General features: G+C 41.6%; 1 protein-coding gene across 2 annotated transcripts in view; it reads right to left on the bottom strand.

The window, feature by feature from the left end:
* Positions 1 to 1267: 1267 nt before the first annotated feature.
* Positions 1268 to 15087, bottom strand: part of LOC107685857 (ankyrin repeat domain-containing protein 11-like) — a 180871-nt gene continuing 167051 nt past the window's right edge. Inside the window, exons 5-13 of one of the 2 annotated variants that reach the window (XM_016482590.1) lie at positions 13660 to 13833; positions 11882 to 12082; positions 11262 to 11404; positions 11028 to 11175; positions 3921 to 10930; positions 3498 to 3596; positions 2976 to 3119; positions 2784 to 2876; positions 1268 to 2601 (exon numbers count right to left, since the gene is read on the bottom strand). In XM_016482590.1, coding sequence (XP_016338076.1) covers positions 2416 to 2601; positions 2784 to 2876; positions 2976 to 3119; positions 3498 to 3596; positions 3921 to 10930; positions 11028 to 11175; positions 11262 to 11404; positions 11882 to 12082; positions 13660 to 13833 — 8198 coding nt within the window. In that variant the 3' untranslated portion in view covers positions 1268 to 2415. The remainder of the gene's footprint in view (positions 2602 to 2783; positions 2877 to 2975; positions 3120 to 3497; positions 3597 to 3920; positions 10931 to 11027; positions 11176 to 11261; positions 11405 to 11881; positions 12083 to 13659; positions 13834 to 15087) is intronic. The other variant, XM_016482591.1, reaches the window with a different exon arrangement.

The following is a 15087-nucleotide window of genomic DNA, read 5'->3' as shown; positions in this document are numbered from 1 at the left end:
CCCCCCCCCAAAAAAAACCCAAAACAATATCTAATAATTAGAAATAACCCTCTTAAAAAAAACAAAACAAAAAAAAACGTTAGTCCCCTCTGTGTTTACTGACAACTTTAAACATCTAAATGTACTGTAAAGTTTATTCAGATGGTAAAGGACAAAATAAAGTCAGAATAATTGATATTGGTGCATTTAAAAAAAAATAATGTGAGGACATTCACAAGGAAGTTGAGGCAGAGAGCCCATGTATATGAATAGTTAATCCAAGAACTGAGGTGTGTGTGTATGTTTTGTACTGCCATATTGATCTGTAAAAGTCCTTATCAGTACGTTTCTAATAATGGAGCGTGCCGAGACATCACTTCTAAGTGTCACGCAATAAAAGTCACCTTAGAAGACAAATTAAAGGACAAAAAACGTTTGTCTGGTGCAATGATGCATTTCCTTCTATATGCAGACAAGATTGAGAACAAAACAGAACATTAAAAAACAAAAACAGCAACAACAACAGAAAAGCAGGAATGAACCTACATATTTTTAAACAGGCAATGGGGTGATATTTTATTCTGATTTCCCAAACTCCTAATTGCTAAGATCTTTAAGAACGGTTGAATGGTGCTGAAGAGAGGGTATGTGTGGGGGATTAAAAGAAACTTGCAGTTTCATGTCTTAAAAAAAAAAAAAAAGAATGTAACATGATCAGAGGGCATGACACACACACACACACACAAAAACTCCCATGATTATAATTGTACAATGTGTAATAAAGTCAAATATGTTCTACACCGTTCATGGCTTAGTTTAATATTTAGACAGACCCAAATGAATAGGCTCCAAATCACGTCCTATCCTACCTATGACTTGTGCAGCTTTAGAAGAAATCAGAGACGTTAACTGTATAAAGGCATTTTCTTGGTTTATACTTTTTAAAGATATATACTTGTGTAATAAAATGATGAATAATATACCTCTACTATTCTTTAAATAAATCCATAATCACTCTGCTACATCTGAAAACTATGGTCCTGGCCCTGACAGAGTAATCAGGAGAAATGGTGTTTCCTAATGACGGTGGTGATGCCGATCTAGATTTACTTTGACTAGCCTTGGACAGAAACCTTAAGGACTGCTGCATGGAAGTCTTGAAAATACTGACGATGCGTACACCTTTTGGCCGGGGGGTGGTGTGTTTGTTTGGTGGGGGATGTTGGGGTGAGGGGGAAGTGCTGCCCGAAAGTGAACTGTACATACAATGATAACTTTTATTCATTTATTTTTTTTTACACTTAACTGAGTGATGTTACAGTACATAAGTTATTTACAACTGTGCAGTAATGTGTGGCAAAATAAATTATCTAGAAGGCAGCGAGAATACATTGGTTAATGATTATAAAAACTGTACATCATTTACGGAATACTTTTTTTTTTTTTTCAGTTTTGTATTTTTTTCCATTAAACTAATGTTGGCTCTGTAGTGTTTCAAGTCACTTCCTCAGAAAGGGAACAATGAAATGCCCGAGTAAAGAAAGACATAAACCAAAAACAAACATTTAAAAAAAGAAAAGGAAAAACTATAATCTTCGAAGTCCTTGTCTCGTGATTTGTGACAGCAACATTTGCTCTTTCATTAGTCTTTTTCCTTATGCAGTTGTTTGAAACAAGGCATGTCAGACCTGGCTTAGGGACCATCCATCCATGCATCTGATCCAGCATCTGGGACCAAATGCTCCGTTGTCACCATGTGAGGGCACTCTAGGTCTCATGCCCTGTGTGGATGCCCTAAAATTGAACGCAGTCTCTCCTCCCGGCTCTGTTACTGAGCTGCTGCCCCCTGCATGCAGCTTCCTGCCCTGAATGTGGGGCTGCATGGGGTGCTGTACAGCAGGAAAGCCACTCTCTCCACTGCTGTAGGCATTATAGACTCGGGTTCAAACAGGTTGAGGGTTTGTTAGCACTCCTGTCGCACTCTCGTGTCTTTTTGACCGTGTTCGCTGTTCTGTGTCCACCACGTCTGTCCCCTTGTTCTGGAGCACACAGGTGGACGAACCCGTCTCAAGCTCCATGTCTGTTGTAACTTAGTATGGGATGGGACAGAGAAAAATTCTGTCCCATATGCTCGCCCAAATAACCCAAGACAGGAGGGACAAGGTTCAAAGCAATTTTGCTTTTAAGATCCCAAACAAAACCATAAAAACTTGAGGATAAAAGTGCAAGTTGTGTTTTTTCTCCCGTAAAAAGACGGTTCCTCCTCGGGCAGAAAAGGATGAGTTTTGTCATTTACCTTTTTTCTATATAATATATATTTTCTCTCCTCAAAGAAATCTCCTCAAACCAGCTAGCCCTTACCGAACTTTGTTTGATGTCTCTTTGATAGATGATTAATATTAGACCAAACTCTCAAAGTCTCAATGTGTGTCTGTGTCACGCAGGCAACAGTACAAAGTCGTCGTTGACGTCGACCATTGGCACATAGAAGGAGGGGACCTCATTCACACACAGAGATTTGTGTCCAGCAGGGTCCAACTCCTGTACCTTGAGTTGCCACTCCATTCTCTGCACTGCATTCAGAGCGGCGGCCTCATGCTGCTGCCGCATTAGCAAACACGTCTGTCAGAAGATGATGATTAGAATTAGACTTTGGAAAATATTTACAGTACTTGCACATTTTAGGCTTAAAATGACCCTTAGACATAAAAATCTAACCAAAGATAAAAATACATGGAACTTGTCTCAGGTCCATTTAATACATGTGGGTCTATATATGAGTGATGCATAAGGAAACGCCTCACCTTCATGCGGTCGTACTTGTCATCCACATCTTGAATCCAGGAGATAAACTGGCGAGCATTGAAGCGATCTCTCACAGACTTGTTTTCATCCCCCTGAAGAACAAGATTTGTTACAAATGTAATAAAATCTATACTGAAAGGCTTTTTAACATCTTTGCTGTATTAACAATAGTAGCTAAAATGAGTACTCACCTGGCTTTCTGATGGCATGTTGTAGACTTCTGAATCCAGCAGCATTGTGCAAGCACTGAAAGGAACGGCCTGATTTGCGATCGTTCTTGCTGCTCTGCAATGAACTCGCAGCACTTCTTGCTCACAAGATACAATCAGCTTCTCCTGTAAGGGGGCATACAATCAGAGCAAGACTGGACATCCAACTGATCCAGTGGTACCTTATGAGCATTCATCTATTAACCAAGGGACAAAGCTGGTAAACAGTGTTGAAACGATCAAGGTCTGCAAGTCACAGTAAGAACATTAGAAGAAAATGAAATGAAATGGGGAGCCTGATCGTACTGCAATATGCTTGGTTAGTTGAAATGTATATTGCAGATAAGTTGCTATTCTATTACACAAAGCCTTTGATGATTCATCAAAGGATTTGTGCCATGTGATCGTTGCATCCTAACAGGGTGACTTCTGAAATGATGCACAGAGAGGAGAAAACAGACAGAGAAAATAGAGAAAGACTAAAGCCAAAGAGTAAAAGTTTACCCTCTCGATGCTGTGCTGCAGTCTTAGTTTTCCTCTCACTGCCTCTTGTTGTCTGAACAGCTCCTTCAGGGGCTCCGACAAAGATGGGGGTGGAGCAATCTAAGATAGTAGGGAAGTTTTTCACGTCTTATCATTCTGGAAAACTCTGAATTTGAATGACTAATGTTCAGTAGGACATCCCTGTAGTTTTATGGAAACACATTAATAGAGATAATATACTGTGTCCTAACCAAGAATGGTGCAAAATCTTGCTCCATATAATACATTAAACATTAAATATGTTCTGATTGTGGCTGTATAGTGTTGCACACCATATTCACTTTGAGCATGGACAAAAAGTTAATTGTCAGTAGAATCATACTCCTGGTTAGGACACAGTGTTAAGAGTCTTTATGTATAGAGTACACACACACAGAATCTTACCACAGGAATATGAAGCTTGCTCAAAGGCTTGCCATCAAGTAGATAGGAGCCTGTGTACGTAACATACTCGGCGTAACACTGGGGAGCTTGAGGTGTTATGTAACACAAAATCTTCCGCTTTTCCTCAATTTTCTTGCGGATCTGAAGGTACTCAAAATAGGGGTTGGAACGGTCACTGTGGTATGGCTCGATTTCATCCAATTTGATGGCATTCACAATGACTGCCAGTGTCTGCTGGATCATCTCCCGGGTCTGCTTCATGGCTGTGTTCACAAGCTGAACCTGCACTTGTTGCTGGCCTGATTTTGAAAACTTCCTCTTGCGTGGATGTTGGGACTGGTTGTCGTCATCCTCAACAGGCCTGCCTTTTGTTTTGGTGATTAGTGCAGGTGCAGGTGTGGACGTTTGAGCTGTGGTTGAGCTGATGGGCTCTTTCTCCTTTTCTACAGTGACACAAGAGGTGGTCACACTTGTGGTGACTGATGAGGAGGATACTGAACAGGTGATGCTTGATGAGCTTAGAGCAGCACTCTGCTTGTTCTGATTGGCCAGCATCTGAGCCTTTTTCCGGGTCATTCTCTGAGGTATTTCCTCAATTTTCTTGGGTGCATCAGACACTGGTATGGTCACTGACAACTTGGCGGTTGTTTCAAGAGCCTCTGATATTTGAATGCTGCTAGGCACTGAGACAGTTGGAACCTGAACAGAAGAATGAGGGCTACATGAGGGACCCAAAGCTACCACAGGATTTTGTCCTAATAAAAGTGGTTTTGTGGTGGCTGGTAGATCCAAATATTGCACCATAACTGATGGCATCATGGTATCTGGAGTTGTTTCTTTTTGCCTGTATTCAGGGTCCTTTTCATTTTCAGTAGAAAACAAGTTAACATTGTTTTCATTCACATCTTCAAACGCTCTCCTCTCCTCTGGAATTGTTTCTTTCATGGGAGGAACATCTGGGATGTTCTGAGGCTCTGGCTCCAACTCACACAGTGGTCTATAGCCATTGTCACTTATTGGAGGAACCAAATCCTGACCAGATTCAGTCAGAGGCACAACTGCAGGAGAACAAGAAACTTTGGACAAACTTGGCAGGTCAACATCCATTATTTCATTTTCACTTGTCTCATTGACTGGAGGTCTTGTCTGAGAAGGTGGATGCTTACTCTCTGCAATCTCTGGGGCTGTTATATCAGGGTCCTGCATCTCTTTCTCTGGAAAAGGAAGGTCTGGTATAGAGAAGGGTCCCATGTCATCCATTTCATCAGCTGCACTTGAGAATGGATCCACCCATGAAACAACTGGTTCTTGGCTGACTGGCGGAGCTGTAGACATGCTGTTCTCTGCAGCATAGGTGGGAGACTCTTGTCTAATGTCTTTCATCATACATGGGGGCTCTAGGTCCATCGGATCTTCGTCAGGATTTGGTTTGCAATGAGTGAAGAAAGTTTCTAGTCGAGATGGTTCTGACTCCAATGCCTCCGTTAAAGGTCTTTCTGGTGATTGAATGTCTTCCACTGTGTCTTTGTGGACCTCATAATGAGAGTCAGATATTTGTGTTGGACAGTATGCTGTAGAATAAGTAGAGTGAGGTGGTGTCACAGGCATTACACTTGGAATATGCTGCAAATCACAATCTGAGTGTGAATAGGGACTGCTAATCTTTGAGACAGCTGCCTCAACCTCTCTGTAACTCTCATGAGGTGATTTCATGAACACTTCTGAATTCCAGCCTAAGGACTGATCACATGAGTTGTCCATGTAGTTGTCTTGCAGATGGGTTGGTGTTAAGGGAAGTACATCAGGATCTCTTCTATCTGGACATTCAAGCCAAGCCTGTTTGTCCGATTCCTCAATCCCAAAGGAATAAGTGGGGTCATTTCTGGACTGGATGGTGTCGTCTGCAGCGTGGTGATCTCTGGCATCCTCAACAAAATCATCATCTTCCTCCTCATATTCTTCTTGCTCTTCAACAACAGGAGGCAAGTAGTCACTCCCACTAACAGGGTGGGCTGGTGTTAGACCAGGTCCACTTTGGTGTGGCTCTGAAAGATCATCAATATCCATGGGAGGCAGGGCAGCAGGTGCTGGAGTTGGGGGAGCAGCTATATCCAGACAAGGCTCCTGGGGGTCGGGTCTATGGACTGGAGTTGAGGGCTTCATAAGATAGTTGTTAAAGACACTTCCTGAGTGTTCACTCCCATCGTTGATGCAATTTACAATAGATGCTTCATCTGGCACGCCATCATGTTGCGATGGGTCAGGCATGGGAGACATCATGTCGATAGGTGATAAACAGAATGTAGAGGAAATGCAATTAAGTCTGTCAGCTGCCATCTTGTCCTCAGTAAGATGTGAGGCTGAAGACTCAAATGTTGTGCCTTCTGGTATATGTTGCTGTCTTAACTTGTCTGCCTCTACTTTGAACTCAATCTCAAGTGGTCTTCTGACATCAGAGGTGACAGACCGACTCACAAGGGGTAACTGCATGTTCTTTGCTGGTGTTATGCATGTTTCCTCCTGGACGTTACTTGACGAGTTAGAATATCTATCAAAGAACAAAGGAGAGCAGGCATTCATGGACATGCTTGTGGCCGAGGAATTCTGACACTCAAGATTCTCAAACATGATATCAGGATAGTCCTCAGCACTGCAGGATGGAGTGCGTGGAGTTTGCATGACTTCCTCATAGCTTGGACATGAGATCACAGATGTTGGGGTGGGGACACCTGTTGGTCTGTCCTGGTCAGGTCGTGGAGATGCAGGAAGACTTTCCTTCATTTGGTGGCCAGCAAGCCAGTCTTTCGAGTTCTGACTGTCCATAGGTTGTGGTTTTCTATCAGGCGACGTCATTTGGGTTGAAAGGCCAATATCTTTTAGCTTTTTCTCTTTCAAAGCAGTTTCCACTGAAGCAGATTTTTTGGAGAGTTCACTGCGGTTCTTCTTCAGTTCTTCATTTGACTTAGTTTTATCTTTGAATTTTGGGTCGCCTGATCGATGCCTCAGTTTTTCCATCTGTTTCATTCTCTCTTTGTGTTTCTTATGGCGCTCTTCAATTTCCTGATCTTTTAAACTAAGCATTTTGCCAAAACTTGTTAGTCTAAGATCTCCATCAACCAAAAGCTTTTCGCGAGGGCGGTTGTCCTTTCGAGCTGTCTCTTTTGACTGGCTGATTTTGTCATTCTCATCTCTGACCTTTGCCTTGATATCTGCTCTATCTTTATCCATGATATCTTTATTTCTCTCCTTATTTTTCCCATCAAATTTAGAACTGTCTTCTTTAGATTTCTCTTTAAGACTTGTGACTTGAGTGTTTTCCTTCAATCCAGATTTTAGTTCCTCTTTTGAGTGCCTGAAGGAGCCAAAACCATCTGAATATTTATGCTTTTCTTCTTTCACTTTTTCCTTGTGTTTCTCTTTCTTCTTTTTGTCTTTTATTTTCTCACTGTTCATGACACTATTTGTCTTGTCCTTTTTGGACATCTCCTTCTCAAATTCCAGAGTTTTTTCCAAGTCATCCTCACCATCAGCTTTGGAACCATATGGAAAAGTGTAAGGGTCAGCCTCCAAAGGCATGGGCTCTTTGTCAAAGGGCAAGCTTTCTCTGCGGCCATAGGATTCTCTGATCTCCTCTGACTTATCTTTTTTCTCCCCCTTTTCTTTCTTGACTTTCTCCTTGTCTTTGTCATGACTCTTTTTGGATGATGAGGATGATGAATGTCTATGCCTCTCTCTCTCTCTGAACTTGTCCTGTGGATTAGAAATGGATACTGACTCTCTTCTCTCCTCGGATATGTCAGGTATGCTGATGTTGGAGGAATCATAGAAGCTGCTTAAAACAGGCTCATGACCTCTGTCTGTGAAACTGTCTGATGAAATTTCACTATTTCTATCATTGGAATCATCTTTATAATCATTCATAGCCTCCTCTTCAAGTTTCTCCAACAAGGATTTCTCATTTTCACCAGTCCCCTTTGAAAATTTTCGTTCTTTTGAGTGCTCTGTCTTGTCTTTGTATTTATTTTTGCCCTTTTCTTCACTGATGTCTCTCTTGTCAAGAAGTTTCTGCTTGCTTTTCTTGTCTTGATTTGAATCCACAGATGATCTGTCCTTACGTTCCTTATGTTTTGTGTCAGTTGAATCTTTGTCCTTTTTATCTTTGTGTTTTTCCATGGAGGCTTTTCTCTCTTTTCCAGCATCAAATGTTGCCTTCTCTTTTTTCTTATCTTTATGTTCCTTGTCTTTTTGCTTTTCCATGGAATGTGTTTTGCCCTCAGAGTATTTCTTATGTTTGTCTGTTTGGAAATTATCCATTTCATCTCTGTCAGGTGTGGAATCTTTCCTGTGTGAATCTGACAGTCCAAGAGAGTCACTAAATTTTGCAACACCCCCATTATAATTGTCCTCTTCATCCTCACTCTCATCTGTAAAAATATCTGCAATTGTATACCATGTCTTTTCTCTCACCTTTTCAGGTTTTCTCTCTTCTTTCTTAAACTCCAAGAAATCTTTTTCTCTATCAGCATGTTTGTCCTGGGATGTCTTTTCTTTTTTATCTTTATTCTGTTCAGACGACATCTTCCTTTCTTTTTCTTTGCTATGAGAATCTTTATGCTTTTCTTTAACCCCATCTCTCTTGTCTTTAGAGGCCCTTTCTGGATCTTTCTCTTTCATTGATCTATCAATTGAGTTTTTCTCAGGTTTGTCCTTTTCCTGGTCCAAATTTCTCTCCTTAGGCTTGTCCTTGTGTTTTTCTCCTTTGGACTTCTCTTTCTTTTCCACACTATCCATTTTCTTCTCCCTTTCCTTTCCAGAGTGGTTCCTCTCCCTGGGGTCAGACTTGCAAGTGTTTTCATTTTCTGGTTTGTCTTTAAAGAAGGCCTCACTCCCATAGTCATCTCTCAAAGATTCTTGTTTCGTTTTGGAGTCTTTCCTTTCTTTAATAAACTCATAGGAGTCTTTTCTATCTCTGCTGCCATCCACAGAATCCTTCTCTTTCTTCTCTTTGACACCCTCTGCTGATTCTTTTCGTTTCTTCTCCTTTTCCAGTGACTGACCAGAATTAAACTTTTGTTTGTCTGTCCAGTCTTTTTTCTTTTCAGCATTCTTTTCAGAGGATTCCTTGTCTTTCTTCTTTGACGCATGATCTGGTTTTTTATCCTTGACCTTATTTTCCTTTTTTCTGTCCCTGCTTTCCTCCTTGACTGTTTCTACAATTAACTTGACCGCATTATTTGCTTTGTATTCTTTTACAGGAGCGTCCCAGCTATCATCTCCATAAAGCGAACTGTCAGAAGACATGTCTGACTGCCACCGATCATGGGGGTCATCTGACGCACTCATCTTGGTGTCCTCTAGTAGGTGATTTTTTAAGTCATAATTTTCATAATCAGGTTCTTCCTTGATGTTTTTATCCCTCTTAGACTTTTCCTTTTCTTCCTTTATGCTTTTCTCAGATTTAAAATGTTTATCTTCTTTTTGCTCATTCTTTTTGTCAATTTTAAGAGACTTATCTTTAGACTTTTTCTTTTTATCATCTTTATGGGGTTTCTGCTTCTCCTCTTTTGCCTTGTCTTTGTCTTTTATGCTTCTCTCCTTCTCAGTCTTCAAAGGTTTGTCCCTCTCCTCTTTGCTCACCTTTTCCTTGTTGGACTCCTTTGTCTTCTTCGACCTCTCTTCCTTGATCACCCTTTGAGTTTCTTTACCTGGCCAGTCCTTGTCTTCTGATTTACCCTTAGACAGTCTGTCCTCCTTCTTAAAATGATCTTTCTCATGTTTGGAAAGTTTGACCCTATTTTCAGAAGGTGACTCTGTCTCAACAATAAGCGACTTCAGCCGCGTATCGTCAAAGTCAAAAGAAAAGCTCTTGACAAACTTTTCATTCATGTCTTGACTCAACACGACACTTGGAGCCTTATCTTTTTCCTTACTTTTGTGTTTGTGTTTCACTTTGTGTTTCTTTAACACTTTTCCATCTTTGTCTGTTTTAGAAATGGTCCCATCTGCGTTTGAGTTCTTGTAAAACTCAGAGTTCTTTTTGTCTACCACAATGGCATGTGTGTTGTTTTTCTTTCTGTTATCTTGCACTTTCTTTTTCACCTGTTTCAGAGATTCAATGCTGGAGTCGGCAGAAGAGTAGTCTGACTCGCTGGAAAGCCTTGTCCTGACTGAGTCCGAGAGGGAACTGACATCAGACCACGTTGGAGAGGACACAGTCTTCCAGCCATCTGTCCTCCACTGCTTTGGGTGCTGCTCTGCCAGAGACTGTGTGTGTTTCTGAGAGCCCAGACTCCCATGCGTGGAGGATGAATTTGAAATAGACAGAGAACTAAAAACAGAGGGTTCTTTGAGGCTTAAGGTAGAAGAGTCCTTTACACAATTTGCACTCTGCATGGATCCTTTATCATCCTCACTCTCCAGGTCCCCAATCTCAGAATCGGAGGTGCAAAACTTGTCGTTCACTTTACCAAAGCGCACCTCCTTACTAACATTATTTTTTGTCTCCTTCTTCCTCTTTTTCTTGACTTTACTTTTGTCTTTTTGCTGCTTGGAGCTCAGTGACGTCGAGTCCCGGCTCTTGACATTGGTCTGAGGTGCAGTTTGCCTTGGCGTGGTCGTGGGTGTGAAACACAACGTCCTGTCATCCTCGTCCGAGCTGTTGCTGTCCGACAGGATCCTGCGCACAGCCTTCTTTGGTGTTAGCGAGTTGCTTTTGGAATAGGTTTTAACCTCCATCTTGGGTATGGAGATAAAGTTGTTTGTCTTGCTGACGGGTTCCTTGCGGAACTCTTTCTTGAGCAGATGCTTGTCGTCCACAGGTGGGACACGCTCCTCCTCATCATCCTCGTCAAACTCGTACTCATCCTTGACAGGAGTGGTGGTGGATTTGGGTGGGTCCATGCCCTTCCCTTTTAATTTCAAGCCCTTCTCAAACTCTGAGTCTGTATTATTGCCATCAACAGAGCTGGATGGGGCAAATGATGGAGCATCTTCCTCTTCAGAAGAATCTGCTGATACACACAAGAATTCTTAATATCAACATAAGGCACACATTTCCTGTTAGACAGTTTCTGGAATTATTCACACAAGAACTGCATGATAACACACCTGAGGAACTCTCCTCACTGGAGGTGTAAGTGCCTTTTCCCAGCAACAGATTAAGCATTGTTTGCGAATTTGCTACTTTTAATGGAGTCTCTCCTCTTCTGTTGCTTTGACAAGGATCCCCTCCATATCGTAACAGCAGCTTCACAACCTATAAAACCAGAATATGGTTGTCAATGCCAATTTTAAAATCTTAAAATAAACCTTAACTTGGAATGTCTGTTCTGAGGTACGTACTTTGAGATGGCCATTGTTAGACGCATCATGTAGAGGCGTGTCGTCATCCAGGCCCTTGGTGTTAACCTCAGCCCCGGCTGCCAGCAGCTGCTTGGCCACATCGTAATACCCTCTGTTACACGCCTCATGCAGTGCGGTCCAGCCTAATATAAAGAGCATGTCACTATTAAATGTTTGCTCATCTATGTTATGGAAAGAATTTCATGACCATTTTAACCAGACTGAGATAGTAATCACTTAATACCCCATTTAAAGCTGCAATCCGTAACTTTTGGCACTCTAGCGGTTAATAAACAGAACTGCGTGCGTCTTGCGGAAGAACATTGTAGCCGGAGCTACTTCTCTCTGTTTATGTCTATGGCGAATCACACAGGTACTGGGCTACTCCGCAGCGGTACCTACCCGAACCAGTCTAAATATTCAGAATATAAACACTTATTATAGGTGTACCGTAGTGATTCAGGACAAGCCAAAAACACGGTTTGGAAAATGGATTCATGGAGTACTCGCTTATTATATAAATTTTGAACACAAAAAAAGTTACGGACTGCAGCTTTACTATAAACAGAATTTTACAATACTAAGGTGGAAGTCAGGTGATTTCTGATGTCTGCCTTTACCTGCAAAGTCTTTTACATTCACGTCAGCTCCCTCGCTGATGAGCTCCTTTATCCGGCGTGCCTCCCCACGTATGGCTGCCCGGTGCAGCCGCGTCTCACCCCTCTCATTCCGCTTGTTAACTTTGTCTTTGGTTTTTGAGGCAGAGTTTGGTGTTCCCTTCTGACCCAGACTTGACTGCGATTGATGCTTTGGTGTTGTGTCTGAACAAAAATATCAGAATTAACAGCAATTAGTTATGGAAGTGGTTCTCAACCAGGGGAATGGGGCACTCTACAGGGTCTCAGCAACATTCCAAGGGGGTCACAAGATAGCATGGTAACTTCTTCGTAATTTCTATAATAACAATAATTATGCTTATTGTAAGTAAAAATATTTCTAAAAAATCCTCTTCCAGTAATCACGAACAACTAGAAAAACTCAAGTAAATTTGTTGGTGAAAAAGAGTATGGTTCCTAAAAACACTCTTCAGTTCTTCAGTTCCTAGCTTTGTAATCATTATACCTGAAGTATAAGAGGACACATATTAACCTACATGGGGTAGGGGGAGGGGCTTCAAATACCCTCTTCAACAATGGAGGGCCTTGGAGCCAAAAAGGTTGAGAACCGCTGACTTAGTATGAGCAAATGACTGAGTCTTGTTTGCTCTGACCTCAAGGTGGCAGTCTTACACAACAAACATGGCAAACGACACCTCCTGCCTGCATTACATCTTTTGGTTAAATTACACAATTTTAACAGAATTTCACATCTTGGATTTGTATGATATTGTCAATAACAAAATTAAAGCCCATTGAATCAACAAACTATTCAGTTTGTAAACAAGGTAGTTTGTGACCCTGGACCACAAAACCAGTCATAAGTAGCACGGGTATATTTATAGCAATAGCCAAAAATACATTGTATGGGTCAAAATTATAGACTTTTCTTTTATGCCAAAAATCATTAGGATATTAAGTAAAGATCATGTTCCATGAAGATATTTTGTAAATTTCCTACTGTAAATATATCAAAACTTAATTTTTGATTAGTAATATGCTAAGAACTTCATTTGGACAACTTTAAAGGCGATTTTCTCAATATTTAGATTTTTTTTTTTCACCCTCAGATTCCATATTTTCAAATATTTGTATCTCGGCCAAATATTGTCCTATCCTAACAAACCATACATCAATGGAAAGCTTGTGCACAACAATAGCTGACATGCAAAAGTGCTCTGCAGGGGTGTGGTTAGGGGCGTTTCCTGTAGTCTTTTGTTTAGGAAAAATAAACCTGGTGAACTATTCAAAGAGAAAGAGCTAAATTTGAGTAATGTAATAGAGACATGCATACTTGAGAAGTAATAAACTTTATAGAAAAAAAAACAGTCTAGCTCAGAAAACAAACTGTCAATAGACCTTTGAAATAAATGTAACACAACCCAAGGTTTTATTTTTCTCAAGCTCCAACATTAGAATGCAAAACCACCCAAGCCAATTCAAACAAGTCTGAATCTGTACAATTCATATTGAAACAGTACAACCAAGTCTCTTGAGGCTCTATCAACAGTCCTGGAGGGCTGATGAACAATAGTGGATTAAGACTGCAGAGGTTAATTTCACTGAAGTAACGGAAATTGATGAGGGTTATCTTGTTTAATTGAATTCTAATTAAGTGCTGTGGTGTGTGTTTAAATGAAGAACAGCGTGAAAGTGCAGCAGGGACAGTGGAAGCTACTGAAACCACTGGGCCCCCTCCTGCTCATGGCCCCGGAGACGTGGCGCTCATGACAAATACGCACCTGGACTGTTTATGGACTCCTCCGCCGTCATCTGCATGAGAAGAGCCACCTGCTGCCGCTCTGAGAGGGGGTACCCGGCCCGGATCCCTGGCATGCCCATCCCAAATGGCAGGCCTGACTTCCTGGTGTTAGTGGGCTCTTTTTTAATGCGCTTCCGCTCTGGACCGTGTTTTTCTGTTGGGGAGAAAACAGGGGCATATTAATCCACAAACCAGCCTTATAAACACTTGTGAACAGACACAATATCCTCTAATACTCAGTTTCATGACCTTCGTAGTCCATCTAAGTAAGCTAGCACAAGTTATTATGCATTCCCATGTATGTAGGGCTGTGCAAATAATCAAATGCGATTTTCATGCGTATCTTGTCGGATTCATTCTTTATTCACAATCTCCTCATCACAGGCAGGCACAGCACTCATTACAGCATGTGTTCGTGTTTGTGTGTGCTGGCTGCGTCACTCATAGCACCTGCCTATATCGTGCGCTATATCGAATTTTTTTTCTATCGTTATCGAAGATGTACCGTCGATAAATATCGATACCGTTTTATCGCCCAGGCTTACTTGTCAGTAAAGCGGTTCTGTGATTAGTAGTAAATCTCCAGCACGTGCGTTCAGATAGTTCATTTACTACACAGAGCCGTAGATCACTGACAAGCTATGCAAAATCGCGTTCATAATCGGCAATGAATCGCCTGCGATTTTGAATGCGATATTGCGTAGCTTGTCAGTGAACTACGGCTCTGTGTAGTAAATGCCGCTCCATCTGAAAGCACGTGCTGGAGATTTACTACTAATCACAGAACCAGCTTTACTGACGAGATGCACATGAAAATCGCATTCGATTATTTGCACAGCCCTACATGTATGCCATCTTTAGTAGCCTGAAGGTCAAGTGAAACCTTGGGTGAATTCCCAGCCACTTGGCCCATGTGAAAGCCTGCTGGTGGCAGCAGCCATAGTGTGAGATTACCCAAAAGCCACATGGGGAGGGAGGGGTCCTCCGTTGCCATTCTAGAATGTGTGTACGTGTGTGTTTCTTTAAGGCTATGACTTGGCAGCCTGTCACCGATTACAAAATGGCCGGTGTTCACATTTCAGTGTGGCTGAGGCAAGGTCACCGCTGCGTTTGGACAAAAGCAGCTGCTCTTCACAGAAACACCCATCAATTATTCTCAGTATGTCAGTGTCAACATATCTGCCTTACAATACAGCCGTCCAGTTCTTTACAGTCATCTCACCAGTGTTATCGACTTACAGTGGGAGAGCCATCTTTGTGTTTGCCAGTTTCCACTGTATGACCCCCAAGCCTCCAACTGTACAAACACGCCTAAAATGTCACACGCATTCCTGTGCCATTAACACAAATAAAACCCAATGAGGTACAACAATCCTTTCACCTAGATTTTTGCTCTTGTTTAATCTAT

The sequence above is a fragment of the Sinocyclocheilus anshuiensis genome, unplaced genomic scaffold (genome assembly GCF_001515605.1).
Source record: "Sinocyclocheilus anshuiensis isolate Anshui unplaced genomic scaffold, SAMN03320099.WGS_v1.1 scaffold1018, whole genome shotgun sequence".
Lineage (NCBI taxonomy): Eukaryota > Metazoa > Chordata > Actinopteri > Cypriniformes > Cyprinidae > Sinocyclocheilus > Sinocyclocheilus anshuiensis.
The sequence above is the reverse complement of the archived record's forward strand: the minus strand, read 5'-3'. Positions and strand labels throughout refer to the sequence as shown.